Genomic DNA, 15,432 nt, shown 5'->3' with positions numbered 1-15,432 from the left:
CTTTCCTTATCTCATATATTATATATATTCTCTCCTTATCTCTCTCTCTCTCTCTCTCTCTCTCTCTCTCTCTCTATATATATATATATATATATATATATATATATATATATATATATATATATATAATATATATCATATATATTCTCTCCCTATCTCTTATATCATATACATTCTCTCCCTCCCATCTACTTCTCTTCTTTTTTTACTTTCTATCTTTATATATATTATTTAATGTCTGTTCTCTTCCATATGTATTGTATATTGGACAAAGAATAAATTAAAAATAAATAAATAATAAAAAGTTTCCAGTCCTCATAATCCTGCAAAGCCAACCGAGGCCAACATTTAGCCCAGAATATCTTCCAATAGGGCTAAATGAAAGTTGGGGGGTGGAGGTAATCTTAAATGAAAAAAAGAAGAGGCTCACCTTGGGCAGACCCCCTCCCAAAGTGCAGCAACCCTTCCCCAACACTCTGTCCATGCTCAAGAACCCGCCTTCCCTCTCCATGTGCTGCTAAAACGTGAAACCTGTGATAAGGATCCCGAAAACTACAACTCACGACGAGCACCGCGGCGCTCCAACCAGCGCCACACTACTCAGCGAGAACGCAATTGGAAGGCGCGAGAGTGACGTCATCAGCGACCGACGGGGAAATCGGGCAAGCTGGAAGGGGAAAAAAACACAACTTCGCTGCAACTGGAGTCGGTGGGTCGTGAGAGTGCGGACGCGGGTCGACCGTTGCGGGTTTATCACTGGGGAGGCTTATTTATTTTATTTATGTATTATTTCCTTTTGCAATTGTTGCAAAAAATTGGGAAAAGGTGGGCGGGCATCCTTTTAAAAAAAAAAAATATTGATGCTAATAATAAAAAATGCACAGATATAATCATATAATAAAAATAAAAATAATAATGGTGTCATCAGTGCTTTCAGATGTACAGATGTAATCGTAGATATAATAATAATAATAATAAGATATAATGGCCATTGCTATTGGGAAATGCACAGATAATAACTGTTATTGTATTATATGTATTATATTGTTATAATTAAATGTTATATAATACATCTCATCTAATTTTTTTTCTTGCTTGCTTTCTTGCTATTCTTTCTCTTCCCCCCCCTCTTTCTTTCTTCCTTCCTTCCTTCCTTCCTTCCTTCCTTCCTTCCTTCCTTCCTTCCTTCCTTCCTTCTTTCTTTCTTTCTTTCTTTGGACTTATATGCCCCCAACTCCCAAAGGACTCTGGGCAGCTCACAACCAAATACAGACAAAATGCAATACAAAACCCCCTTAAAAAAACAAATCAAAACAATTTAAAGCCAAAAATTAAAACAGTTTTTAAAAACCTATAATCTGCAATAAACCTAATCTATACCATTATTATATATATTATTATATTCATATTTTCATCGCTGTTAAGAGACGCCCTGGAAAGGATTGCAAAATTTGGCTGTTTGGATAGGCCTTTCGGAGGTCGGACTCCAGTTTCCATGTGCCTGGGCGAATGGCAACAGAGTTAATGGGGCTTATAGTCTGTCTGGAAAGCTGTGTTTCCCCCCCCTCCCCCCACCCAGTAAGAAGAGTCTGCCTTTCCCACGCTTTTCTCTCTCTTAATATATCTACTAATATCTACGATATATATGGACTCCTGCTTGAGCTGGGGGTCAGACTAGATGACCTACAAGATCCCTTCCAACTCTAATAATCTAATCTCTGAATACAGCAGATATTTGCACATTTTCTCGCCCTGCCTGGCAGAGACTTCTTGCCTTTTCCCAGCCCATTTTTAAAAGTTGACTCTAGATTTTGAAGTTTATAGGGAGAGGCCAAACTAAAAATCCTTCCTGTATTTCACTTGCAAGGGAATTAAAAATAAATAAAATTGGCAGAGGTGTCCTGAAAAATATACCGAGCTCAGCAGGTCTTTTGCCAACGTCTCAAGTTTTTACCGTGTTTATTTTCTCTCTCTGTTTTTCAGGATCATGACGAAACTGCACCAGTGGCTTATGTCTCTGGCCCTTCTGGGTGGCATCTGGGCTGCGTTGATGCTGGATCTCGTGGGGTCCCAGCCTTTATCCTCCAGTTGGCACCAGGTGCTCTGGGCTCTGCCCACCTACCTGTTGGTGACCTTCGGCTGCTACTCGCTGGGAGTCGTGGGCTACCGCCTGGCTACCTTCAACGACTGCCAGGAGGCTTCGCTCGAGCTGCAGGCCCAAATTCGAGAAGCCAGAGCCGACCTCGCCCGGCACGGCATGAAGTTTTGACCTGGGACCTTTTTGGGAGCATAAATGACCCGTGGATAGCAAACAATTGTTCAATGTATGACTGAACTGGTTTTTTGGGTGGGTGGGTGGGTGTAGATTCGGCTGTCAAGAAAAAGAGCTGCTTCTTTTTTTAAAATAAATAAATAAATGAAATTTTTATTTTAAAAGTTTGTACAGTTGCAAAAGGACATCCAAAATCTGAATAAGTTAAAAGAAAAGGAATGTAGCAAGAAAAATAGTGCAGAGAATAGGGAGGGAAGGAGGAAGGAAGGAAGGAAAAGAGAGAAGGAAGGGAAGGGAGGAAGGAAAAGAGAGAAGGAAGGAAGGGAAGGAACGAAGGAAGATAGAAATGAAATTAAGGAAGGAAGGAAGATAGGAATGAGGGGAAGGAAGGAAGGAAGATAGGAATGAGGAGAAGGAACGAAGGAAAAGAAAAGGATGGTGGGATGGGTGGATGAATGGAAAGATGAAAGGAAAAGAAAGAAGATAGCAAGGAAGGAAAACGGGAAAGGAAGGAGAAAGCTGTGGATAGTGAGAGTGGAGAAGGGAAGAAAGGAAGGAAGGAGAGAGGAGAGGAAAGAAAAGGACATTTAAGGAAACCATTTCCGATCTTTACAGCAATTATAAGCAGACAACCTCCTTTTCGGCATTACATAAATCATTTCTTTCCATCTTTGTTTTTCAGTTGCTAAATTCAAAAATAAAATCACTCCTATCCATTTTCCAATTCCTATAGGATTCCCACTATTTTATATATGCACTAATTTTATCAATCAGGATTTTATATATATAATATATCTACCCGTCTCATGGAAAGATACTTGAGAAAGTGAAAAGGCATTCCACCATCCACTATTTTGTAAAACCCATCCACACAACATGGGGAAAAACAACATTTTTGGAAAAAGTTTCTAGAGGAAAATTAAAAGGAAAAATAAGGTGATTTCCGTAGGTCTGTAAGGAGTTGGGCAGTTTATAAATTTAATAGATTAAATTAAATTGGATTTTCGTTCCCAGCCCAAAAATGTGGCGACAAAGAGTTAACGTTGAACTGGTTTTGAGAATTTCTTTTCTCCCTTTTTAAAAAAATGAATTTTTCATTTCTGGAGCGTGGTGGGTGGGATATTAAGGGAAAGAAAATCCCATAGAGAGGGGGTTAAAAATTGCTGGCTATACTATTCTCGAGGCTTAGTTGGCAACAATGGTGCCACGTTGGCGACCAGGTTTACATATATATATATATATGCAAGAGACACACGTATGCACCTGTGAAGAGAGACAAAATCTTATTTGCATGCACCTACTAGCTGAGAAGATTAGACACCCGTCTCTTTTTAAGCTGATGTTTCAGGGCCTTGTGCAAACTTAAGAAAAATGAGCCAAGAAAGGAAATTAAAACGGTGCATTTAGCATTTGGGAATGTTGCTCAATTCGATGATGTTTGAGCCAGAGCAAAAAAAAAAATGATTTTTTCCCCCCAGTGTGTAGTAACTTTGGTGGCTTAAAATGAAGCATTTGAAATTCAAGGACTTCATTCTGCCCAAATTATAATTATTCATAAATATGAATGCCTCCCTTTTCATTTTTGCAGCCTGGCCCACGTCTCGAGTTACATTGTTGGGTGTGCCAGAATGTGTCTATGATAATAATATTATTAATAATAATAATTCGGGCTGTTCCTTTTCTCCCAACAAAAAAACACCAGGCTATTCTAGATTTTTTTTAGGGTTTATTTTAACTCACTCCTTCGGAGGAAGAGAAAAGGCACCTGGTAATTAGATGGGGCAAATAATTAGTATTTTCCGGAGAGACGGGTGGCTTGAAGGACAAGCCGGGCGTGCCTCGGTTTCCCTGGCGTTCTGGTCCAACAGGACTTTGGGAACACGACATTTCGACCGTTTCATAAAATTGTGCATTTTTCCTCCCCCTGTTCTGCAAAAGGTGCCTTTATGGTAAAGAGACGAAAGAGTCAAAGGGATTTTTTTTTAAGGGTCCCCCGGAGGTCATGTAGACTAACCCCGGTCCCAACGCAGGGAATCTTAGAAAGGGTGCAATGGGAGGGGCAGTTTGGAGTTCTTCCAAGTTTCTTTCCAAGAGGAATCCAGGAAACTCCAGAAGTGATTTTTAGGGAGCATCCCCTCTCTCGGTCCGTAGGCGGAATCTTAAATCTGGAAAGGACCCCAAAAGACTATCTAGTCCAACCCCTTTCCCATGAGGAATCTGCTACGCAGGATTCTGGTCAGGATGGGACCTTCAGAGACCATCTAGCCGAGCCCCCCTTCCTGGGAGGAATCCACGACACAAAACCCATGTAGGAGGGATCCTCTGAGGTCATTAGTCCAGGCCTTCCTCCTAGAAGGAACCCACTATATAGAATCTAAAATGAAACAGATCCCCTATAGAAACGAGGGGTTGCCACAGAGAGGAGGGGATCACTTTATTCTCCAGGGCATTGGAGGGCCGGACGAGGAACAACAGCTGGAAGCAGACCAAGGAGAGATTCAACCTGACGGTCAGAACGATCAATCAGCGGATGTTGTGAACTCCAATACTCTGGACATTTTAAAGAGGAAATTGGACTGCCATTTGGCTGGGATGCTATAGGGTTCCTGCTTAGGCAGGGGGTTGGACTTGATGACCCGCATGGTCCCTTCCAACTCTAACAATAAATAAATAAATAAAATAAATAAACATAGAAGACTGACGGCAGAAAAAGACCTCCTGGTCCATCTAGTCTGCCCTTGTACTATTTCTTATATTTTATCTGAGGATGGATCTATGTTTATCCCAGGCATGTTTAAATTCAGCTCCTGTGGATTTATCAACCACGTCTGCTGGAAGTTTGTTCCAAGCATCTACTCCTCTTTCAGTCAAATAATATACCCAGCCAGGAATCCACTGAAGTCTGATTTTTGCTTCAGGAAGGTTAAAAAAGCATCTTTTTTAAAAAAAATAGACCCTTCCCCTCCTCTCTTTCCTGTTTATTGCAAAGCACTCGTAAAGCTGCATCCGTGGAAAGTTCGCCTAGGGATCCCCCCCTTCTCTCAAAGTTCAACAGGTCAAGACCCCAGGGAGATCTCCACCGCCGGAGAAGGGAGCCGGTGGATCGAAAGGGATCAGGTTGCAAAAGGAGAGTGGGAGAAATTATGTTATTTATTTTTAATATATTAAAAATATATTAAATATTTATTATATAAATAGGTTTTTTTATTTTTTATTTATTTTTTTAAAGGCATTTTATCCTCTTTAATTCAATTTTTTTAAAAAATAAATACCTCTTTTTGTCTCTATTTTTTTCCCCTCCCTTTGGGATTTTGTATTTTTAATCGTCCGAATAAAAATTTAAAAAACACAAAATGAAAGAGGAGCTAGTTGCAAAAGGGGAGTGGGAGAAATTATTATTATTATTATTATTATTATTATTATTATTATTATTATTATTATTATTTTTAAAGGCATTGTGTCCTTTTCAATTCATTTTTTTAAAAAATCATCTTGTTTTGTCTTCGGTTTTTTTTTTTCCTTTTGTATTTTAATCAAATTTTTAAAAAATGGAAAGAGGAGGTGACTGTAAAAGGGAAGTGGGAGAAATGTATTTATTTATTTTTAATTCACATTTTTTTGTCATCATTTTGTTTTGTCTTTTTTTTCCTTTTGTATTTTGATCTTTTAAATCAAATTCAATTCACATTTTTTTGTCATCATTTTGTCTTTTTTTTTCTTTTGTATTTTAATCTTTTGAATCAAGTTTTTAAAAAATGGAAAGAGGAGCTGACTGTAAAAGGGAAGTGGGAGAAATGTATTTATTTATTTTTAATTCACATTTTTTTGTCATCATTTTGTTTTGTCTTTTTTTTCCTTTTGTATTTTAATCTTTTAAATCAAATTCAATTCACATTTTTTTGTAATCATTTTGTTTTGTCTTTTTTCTTTCTTTTGTATTTTAATCTTTTGAATCAAATACTGTATTTAAAAATGAAAAACAAAGGTGCCGGTTGCGAAGGAGAGCTAGAAATTATATACAGTGATCCCCCGCTCGTTGCGAGGGTTCCGTTCCAGGAGCCCCCGCAACGAGCGGGTTTTCGCGAAGTAGCGATGCGGAAGTAAAAACACCGTCTGCGCATGTGCAGACGGTGTTTTTACTCCCACAGCGCTAGCGAGGAGCCGAAGATTGGGGGCGGGGCGGCTGTTTGCCGCCAGCATGGAGGGCTTCCTAGCAGCCCCCCAAACCCGGGTTGGGGTCCGGGGGGCGCTTGGTATCGCCGGTTTTGAGCCGAGTCCGGAAGCGAATTCGCTTCCGGACTCAGCTCAAAACCGCCGATAGCAAGCGGCAAGGAACGGCTTGTCTCGGCGCTTTCGAGCTGTCAGCACGCATGCGTAGATGGTATTTTTGACTTCCGGGTTGAAAAATAGCGAAGTACCCTGTTCGCAATGGTTGGGGACGCAATAAACGGGGGATCACTGTATATATATATACACACAGTATACATATACAATATACATATACTGTATATGTAACATATTTTTTGCTGATAAGTGAAAAGGGAGACTAGTATAGATCGACAGAAAATAAATGTATGTATGTATGTATGGTTGGTTTTTTTTCTGGTCTAGAGGTTAAAGCAGATTCCCCAGGTTCAAATCCCAGTAAGGGTATGGCTAGTTGATGAAAGCAAAATAGCTTGAAATAGATCTATGCTATTCTCCCTTCCTTTTCATTGTCAGCAAAAATATTTATTTTATTTATTTTTATTTATTTAATCAGATTTCTATGCCGCCCTTCTCCTGGGAAATATGTTTTACACACACACAGGTATATACAGGGTGTCCCCCAAAAATGTATACACATTTTAAATAATTGTAAACTTGGTATTTATTATAATATTATTATTTCAAAAATGTAAAAATATTTTAATTGGTTTTTTTCACTGCATTTTAACTCATTTTAAATAATTGTAAATAGCCAATAACTAAACTGTGTTTATTTTGCAGATTCAATCCCTGAACATAATAATGACAGCCAGACTAACAGAGAAACATAGATGATTGATGGCAAAAAAAAGACCTCATGGTACATCTAGTCTGCCCTTATACTATTTCCGGCATTTCATCTTCGGATGGATCGATGTTTATCCCAGGCATTTTTAAATTCAGTTCCTGTGGATTTACCAACCACGTCTGCTGGAAGTTTGTTCCAAGCATCTACTACTCTTTCAGTCAAATAATATTTTCTCACGTTACTTCTAATCTTTCCCCCAACTATCTTTCGAAAACAAAATATAAACAATAATAAAATGATACTTCTTACATTTTTGAAATAATAAAATTATAATAAACAGCAAGTTTACAATAATTTAAAATGTGTATACATTTTTGGGGGACACCCTGTATGTATATACAGACATACAACATATGTGTGTGTGTAAATATATACACACAAACACACGTATAAAAATTTAAAAAAAGGCATTTCTGGTGGACGGATATAAGGCAATAGTGCAAGCTTTTCGCTTTGGCAATCCGAAGAAAGAAGAAAGAGAGAGAGACAGAAAGACTGGAAATTTTGGAAGCTCCATCTTCAAATAAATTGCTTTTCCATCAGCTTCCAGGCCCCTGGCCCCTACACAAATATATATATATATATATATATATATATATGATCTGCAAACGTCGTTTCAAGAGTCCAGCATGGGAATCCCATTCCTCTTGATCCAGATCTGTTTTCTGCAAAAATGAAGAATTTTCTGCAACAATGCCACAGGAGTCCAAAATGGTCCATCCGCGTGGAAATTGCACCGCCTCGCTGGGCAGGTTTTCAGGCATGGAGCAGTTTGTAATTTTTGTCCTGGTCGGTGGTGGGAAAACGCCAGAAAAGCCAGAAACGTAGAAGGCTGGTTGCGATGCCGGGCATGTTAGGAATCTGGAAGGACGAAAAGGAGAAATGACTGCTTTTTAATCTAGTGGGATTTTAAGCTGATAGTTTTTAAAAATTAGATTTGTATATATATTGTTTTGTATTTATCCTGTGAGCTACCCCAAGTCTTCAGAGAAGGGTGGCATACAAGTCTTTAATAAAAAAATAAAATAAAATAATAATAATAATAGCAGTAGTAGTAGTAATAATAACAACAATAATAACAAAATAATAATAGTAGTAGTAAGTCCTGTGAGCTACCCCAAGTCTTCGGAGAAGGGTGGCATACAAGTCTTAATAATAACAGTAATAACAATAACAATAATAGTAGTAGTAGTAGTAACAATAACAACAATAATAACTAAATAATAGTAGTAGTAAGTTCTGTGAGCTACCCCGTCTTCGGGGAAGGGTGGCATACAAGTCTTAATAATAACAATAAAAACAATAATAATAATAGTAGTAGTAGTTGTAGTAGTAACAATAACAACAATAATAACTAAATAATAGTAGTAGTAGTAAGTTCTGTGAGCTACCCCGTCTTCGGAGAAGGGTGGCATACAAGTCTTAATAATAACAATAAAAACAATAATAATAATAGTAGTAGTAGTTGTAGTAGTAACAATAACAACAATAATAACTAAATAATAGTAGTAGTAGTAAGTTCTGTGAGCTACCCCGTCTTCGGGGAAGGGTGGCATACAAGTCTTAATAACAACAACAACAACAACAATAATTGGTGGGATCTTGAAGAATGGGAGGTTTCTTTCGCAGACATCTCATGAGCCAACTAGGGAACATCATCAGGAATAGAGGAAGGAAGGGGTTAGGGAGGAGAAGGAGATAAATTGGAGAAGAAGAAGAAGACAAGAAGAGGAGGAGGAGGATGAAGAGGTGGTCTTTGGGGTCCCCAGTGGTCCCTGAGCTTGGTTGATTTCTGGTAGATGTTTCATGACCCAACTAGAGAACGTTATCAGTACTACAAGGAGGTAGGGTTTGTGGAATGAAGTGGAGAGGGAGGAAAAGGAGGAAGAGAAGAGGAGGAGGAGGACTTTGGGGTCCTTGGTGAGCTTTCAGCTTGGTTGATTTCTTGTAGACGTTTCACAAACCTAACCAGGCAACATCTTCAGTGCTAGAAGGAGGTGGGGTTTGTGGAGGGAAGGAAGAGGGGGAGGAAGAAGAAGTGGGGAGGAGGAAGAGGAGGGCCCTGGGATCCTATGCGTGCTCTCTGAGCTTGGCTGATTTCTTGCAGACATCTCACAACCCAACTAGGTAGGTCATCAGTGCTGGAAAAGAGGTGTGGTTTGCGAGGAGGAGGAGGAGGAAAAAGAAAAGGAGGAGGAAGAGGAAGAGAAAGAAGGAGGAGGAGGAGGAAGAAGAAGGGAGAAGAAGAAGAAGAAGAAGGGAGAAGAAGAAGAAGAGGGAAAAAGAAGAAGAGGAAGAAGAGGAGGAGGAAGAAGAGGAAGAAGAATTTATCAAAAGGCCACCATCACCCCTCCTTTCTTTTTCTCCCTCCGTCTGCCCGAAACTCAGTTTCAGGCGGCTTTAATTCAGCTCACACCCCAAAACCTGGCCAGATACTAACCGCGATATACAAATCTTCCAGAAGGAGCCCGTAGAAAGTCCAACTAGCCGACGCCAGTAAAGTGGTAACCGTCAGCGGGAAGGAGAGACAGCGGGTGGAACGGCTTTTCACAATCTTGATCTTGAAATAAAAATATAGATATACTGTACATATATATTTATTTCAGCTGTAAATCAAATAAGTTATTCGGGGAATACAAACCGGCCGAAAGACGCTAAAGATAAGCGGAACCCATTGTCCACAACCCCCTCCGGCAACAATTATTCGGAGATAATATGATAATTTTCATGGGAAAAAAATCCGACGCGGAGGCAAAACACATCCCTGTTTTTGGCACTCACAAAGAAAAAGGGAGTTAATATTAACCAAGGTTTTGGCTGGTTTCCTCGCAAGTTAAATCACATTGGCGCTTGATTTTATGTGGGTTTTTTTTAAATTGTCGGGTGATTTTTCTGCATTTTTTAACATTAAAAAAATTAATTATGCCGCATGAATCCCAGCGACCAGTTAGGTCCCACAGAGTGGGCCTTCTCCGGGTCCCGTCAACTAAACAAAGTCGTTTGGCGGGACCCAGGGGAAGAGCCTTCTCTGTGGTGGCCCCTGGCTCCCCCCAGAGATTAGAATAGCCCCCACCCTCCTTGCCTTTTGTAAGCTTCTTAAAACCCACCTCTGCCGTCAGGCATGGGGGAACTGAGACATTCTTTCTCCCTAGGCTGCTACAATTTATGCATGGTATGTTTGTATGTATGATTGGTTTTATAATAAGGGTTTTTAGCTGTTTTGGTATTGGATTGTCGCATGTTGTTTTTACCACTGTTGTTAGCCGCCCCGAGTCTACGGAGAGGGGCGGCATACAAATCCAATAAATAAATAAATAATAAATAAATAACAAAATTCATGAACGTTCCGAAATGGACAAACTCACCATGGAATTAAAGGGGTCAAAAAAAAAATTTAGAATGTTAGGAGACGTGGGAACAGTGGCACAAATGGATTGAATTAAGGAAAAAAATAAGATCGTGGGCCACTCTCAAAATTAGCAAAAGTGGAAGGTGTAAATATGTAAATAGAAAGCTATAATTATATGTAATTATATGTATACGCAAATAGAAATGTATAATTATGTTAAAGGAATAAGGTCCGAATAAGAGTACTGTGATGATAAGCAGATATGATTTTTTTTAAAAAATGTAACAATGCAAAGTATAATCATGTTATTGGGGTTTTTTTAAAAAAAAGTTTGAAAAATCAATGAAAGTTTCCTAAAAATAAATAATTCAATAAAATTCAATGCCAAGCGCCACCTTTGCAGGACGGTTCATTTAATTCAGCTTCTATGCCGGCCAATCCCAAAAGACTCAGGACAGCTTCAAATTCTTAACCGTTTTTAATTTCCATCCATTCATAAAACTTTCCCCAGATTTTATAGTAGTTGGAATCTTCTTTATCCTTAAAAGTAAGTCGGTTCATGGTGGCACGTTCTAAAATCTCACGTAGCATTTCTCTTTCGTTTGGTATTTTATTCGATTTCCAGTTTTGTGCATATGCTATTCTAGCTGCTGTCAATAGAGGTACAATTTAAATATACGTCTCCCTTGTTTAAATTCTCTGGTAAGATGCCCAGAGAAGAAATATCTCTGGTTTAAATTCCATAGTCCTTCTTCTGCTGGAAGACTCGGCATGGAATAACTCCCTACACGTGGCCGCCTCTTCTGCTGACTGACAGCCCGTTGCCACTTCATGTGGCAGTCAGTTCCGCCGTCTCACCCACCAGGAAACACTTCCTGACACACCAGCCGAGAAGTATGAGCAGGAGGAGGGCGAGGGAGAACCTGCTCTCGGGAACCTGGGGTGGGGAAAGAGATCCAGCTGGACTTTTTAGCCAACGAACCGTCCCTAGAAATTCCAGCTTCAGTAGAAGTCTACCTCTGCCCCAAGAATGCTCTGAACCTTCGCAGACCTGGAGAGAAACCTCGGGTGGGTTGATTCTGTGGCTCCCCAGGAGGTGTTGTTGTTCAACCCTAGCTTGTCTTTTAGCGACGCTTAACCTGGTTAGGCCTCTAACCGGGTTTGTGAATTCTTTTGCCCTCTTTGCTGCGTGTTTTTTCCCCTCCCCGGACAGGTGAAACCTCTTCGCTGTGCAACCCAGCCCAAGTCTTGCCCTCTGCATACAACATTTAAAAAGTTTGGCCCAAAGTTACTTCATTGGTAACATTCGCGTCCAGCTTTCATGGGCGTTGAGCCGGTCCTTAAAAACCTGAAAAACGACATGCGTGAAGTCGCGTGAACCAACGTGTTGCCTATTTCTCGGGGAGTGAACGAGAGCATGCCGCAAGGATTGTGCAAAGCAGCAGGTAGAAGCCAGGAGAGGGTTACACAAACACACCCACAACACCGCTGCTCGTTGGCAGCTGGTCCTCGGCTTGCGTCGACGACCGGGAACCGAGAGTTTTTGTCGAGGGTTCAGGGAAGGGTGCCTGGTTTTACGCCCTTCTTTTGATGGAGGGAAGGGGAAAGGAGGGAAATAGAATACAGAGAGGAGAGGAGAGAAGAAGAGAAACAAGACCAGACCAGAAGAGAGAAAAAAGGGAAGGAACCAGAAGAGAAAGAGAAGGGAAAACAGAAGAGAAGGAAAGGGAAGGGAAGAGAAGAGAAAGAAGACCAGACCAGAAGAGAGAAAAGAGGGAAGAAACCAGAAGAGAAAAGAGAAGAGAGAAGGGAAGAGAACAGAAAACAAGACCAGAGCAGAAGAGAGAAAAGAGGGAAGACACCAGAAAAGAGAAGAGAAAAGAGAAGAGAAGAGAAAACAAGACCAGAGCAGAAGAGAGAAAAGCGGGAAGAAACCAGAAGAGAAAGAGAAGAGAAAAGAGAAGAGAAGAGAAAACAAGACCAGACCAGGAGAGAGAAAAGAGGGAAGAAACCAGAAGAGAAAGAGAAGAGAAAAGAGAAGAGAAAACAAGACCAGACCAGAAGAGAGAAAAGAGGGAAGAAACCAGAAGAGAAAAGAGAAGAGAGAAGGGAAGAGAAGAGAAAACAAGACCAGACCAGAAGAGAGAAAAGAGGGAAGAAACCAGAAGAGAAAAGAGAAGAGAGAAGGGAAGAGAAGAGAAAACAAGACCAGACCAGAAGAGAGAAAAAGAGGGAAGAAACCAGAAGAGAAAGAGAAGAGAAAAGAGAATGGAATGGAATAGAGTACAATTTACGGGAACAGAACAGAATAGGATTCAGAATAGAGGATAGAATAGAATAGAATAAAAGAAAATAGAATAGGATAGAGAATAGAATAGAATAGAATTCTTTATTGGCCAAGTGTGGTTGGACACACCAGGAATTTGTCTTTGGTGCAGATGCTCTCAGAGTACATAAAAGAAAACTTCTCTATTTCTCTAATTGCTACTTCCTGGCTGATGTCGCCCTTTGTTCGGCTGTTTTTAAACTTCCTCTCTTTTCCTGCCCTCTTTTGCCCCTTCTTAAGTTCTCCAGATCAGAGTTTCTGCAAATCTTGGATCTCTCTCTCTCTCTCTCTCTCTCTCTCTCTCTGTCTTCGGTATCAGTGACGTGGTTTGGCCCACGTCAATATCCTGCGCTCATCTGCCAAATATTGAGAAACAATCAATGATGCACCAGTCCAAAACTGGAAACTGCTTCTCTCCTTCCCAGATTCCACGCTCCGACTTGCTACAGGGGTGTGTCGAAGGAAAGATGTGTTCATTTGATGAACTGATTTAATGTGAATTGGGTCAGAAGAGGTAATCCTTGAACTCAAGACTGTTCTTTCCCCAGAGTTAAATTGTTGGGCCTGCCCCTCGCTGAGGCTGACAAATAGAAAATGATACGGTTTTAAATTTATAAGCTGTCCGGTGATGTAGATAACATGGGTAGCTTTCAGGAGATAGGTAGAAAAAGGAAGGAAGGAAGGAAGGAAGGAAGGAAGGAAGGAAGGAAGGAAGGAAGGAAGGAAGGAAGGAAGGAAGGACGAAGGAAGGAGGGAGGGAGGGAAGGAAGGAATATTATGGGGAGGAATAGGTTAAAAAATAAATAGATAAATAGAAGTAAGATACAGAGAGAGAGATACATCAGTGAGATAATGGTGAAGATAGATAAAGATGATAGACGATAGAGATAGACTGATAGATTGATGAATAGATAGATAGATGAGATAGAGAGATAGAAAGATGAGAAAGATACACACACAGAGATGAGATTTATATATACAGAGAGAGAAATAGAGATAAGAAATACAGACAGATAGATAGATAGATAGATAGATAGATAGACAGACAGAGAGAGAGACATAGAGAAAGATAAAGAGAGAGACATAGAGAGGTGATATAGATAGAGAGACAGAGTGAGATATTTTCTCTATATATGGAGAGAGAGGGAAAGAAAGAGATGAGATAGAGAGAGAGAGAGAGAGAGATAAATAGACAGACAAACAGATAAAGAAACAGAGGGAGGGAGGAAAGAAGGAAGGAAGGAAGGAAGGAAGGAAGATTAGGGAGGCTGGAAGGAAAAAAATAGAAGTTAGATATACAGAGAGAGAAAAGATAGAAAATATTCAGAAAACAGACATAGAAGATTGTTTGAAAGAGAGATAACTGTTTGGACAGCTAAACGGATGGATGGATGACAGAAGATAAGAAAAAAAACCCAACCCCACCGATAAACATCTAAAGCCAGGGAGGAGGAGGAGAAGGAAAACGATTATTAAATTTTATCCGTCTCCCGCACCCGTTTTCGCTCCAAATCTCTCCAGTGATGGCAGAGGAAAACACTCTTCTCTCCCTCTACCAGCCGTCAATCATTCTGCCTCGACCCACCAAATCCCGCGGCCAGGAGCAGCGAAGCAGTGAAACATACCAAATCTGCCAACGGCGAGAGGTACATGGTGATGGTGAAGACGCTGCAGAAAAGGCCCAGCTGGGCCAGGCGAGTGACGGGGTCGGGCACCATCAGGCTAAAATAGGCGTAGCCGAAGAGAAGGACCATCAGCAGGGCTGTTGTTTTCCTCAAGACGCCAAGCTGGAGAGCAAGGAAGAGAGAGAGAGAGATAGAGCAGTTTTAGAAACATAGAAGATTGACGGCAGAAAAAGACCTCCTGGCCCGTTTCATAAATTTAATAAATAAAAATTTCCTGTATTTTATCTGAGGATGGATCTATGTTTAGCCCAGGCATGTTTACATTCAGTTCCTCTGGATTGACCAACCACATCTGCTGGAAGTTTGTTCCAAGCATCTACTCCTCTTTCAGTCAAATAATATTTTCTCACGTTGCTTCTGATCTTTACCCCAACTAACCTCAGATTGTGGCCCCCTTGTCCTCGTCTCCACTTTCCTATTAAAAGCACTTCCCTCCCAAACCTTATTTAATCCTTTAACGTATTTGAATGTTTCGATCATGTCCCCCCATTTCCCTTCGGTCCTCCAGACCAGGGGTCTCCAACCTTGGCAACTTTATGAGGTATGGACTTCAACTCCCAGAATTCCTCAGCCGTCATGGCGTTCCCTGTATTTTATCTTAGGATGGATCTATGTTTATCCCAGGCATGTTTCAATTCAGTTCCTGTAGTTCCTTCCTTCCTTCCTTCCTCCCTCCCTTCTTTCTTTCCTTCTTTCCTCCTTCCTCCCTCCCTCCTCTTTCCTTCCTCCCTCCCTCCCTCCCTT

General features: G+C 40.5%; 2 protein-coding genes across 4 annotated transcripts; one reads left to right on the top strand and one right to left on the bottom strand.

Moving 5' to 3' along the window:
* The first annotated feature begins 604 nt into the window (after positions 1–604).
* DPM3 (dolichyl-phosphate mannosyltransferase subunit 3, regulatory) lies at positions 605–2,346 on the top strand. 2 transcript variants are annotated; one of them, XM_070766048.1, is made up of 2 exons: positions 605–709; positions 1,984–2,346. In XM_070766048.1, the coding sequence occupies exon 2, from the start codon at positions 1,988–1,990 to the stop codon at positions 2,267–2,269; it is 282 nt and encodes a 93-aa protein (XP_070622149.1). In that variant the 5' UTR covers positions 605–709; positions 1,984–1,987; the 3' UTR covers positions 2,270–2,346. The 2 variants fall into 2 exon arrangements, with proteins under 2 accessions (XP_070622149.1, XP_070622148.1); XM_070766047.1 differs by lacking the exon at positions 605–709 and adding an exon at positions 728–825.
* A 3,712-nt stretch (positions 2,347–6,058) lies between these two features.
* On the bottom strand, positions 6,059–14,787 carry SLC50A1 (solute carrier family 50 member 1). Of its 2 annotated transcripts, XM_070766095.1 has the most exons (3): positions 14,629–14,787; positions 9,769–9,888; positions 6,059–8,189 (listed from the first exon to the last, which is right to left on the bottom strand). In XM_070766095.1, the coding sequence occupies exons 1-3, from the start codon at positions 14,755–14,757 to the stop codon at positions 8,085–8,087; spliced, it is 354 nt and encodes a 117-aa protein (XP_070622196.1). In that variant the 5' UTR covers positions 14,758–14,787; the 3' UTR covers positions 6,059–8,084. The 2 variants fall into 2 exon arrangements, with proteins under 2 accessions (XP_070622196.1, XP_070622197.1); XM_070766096.1 differs by lacking the exons at positions 6,059–8,189; positions 9,769–9,888 and adding an exon at positions 11,139–11,614.
* Positions 14,788–15,432: the final 645 nt, after the last annotated feature.

Source organism: Erythrolamprus reginae, chromosome 13 (genome assembly GCF_031021105.1).
Source record: "Erythrolamprus reginae isolate rEryReg1 chromosome 13, rEryReg1.hap1, whole genome shotgun sequence".
Classification (NCBI taxonomy): domain Eukaryota; kingdom Metazoa; phylum Chordata; class Lepidosauria; order Squamata; family Dipsadidae; genus Erythrolamprus; species Erythrolamprus reginae.
This window is presented reverse-complemented; position numbering and strand designations above follow the sequence as displayed.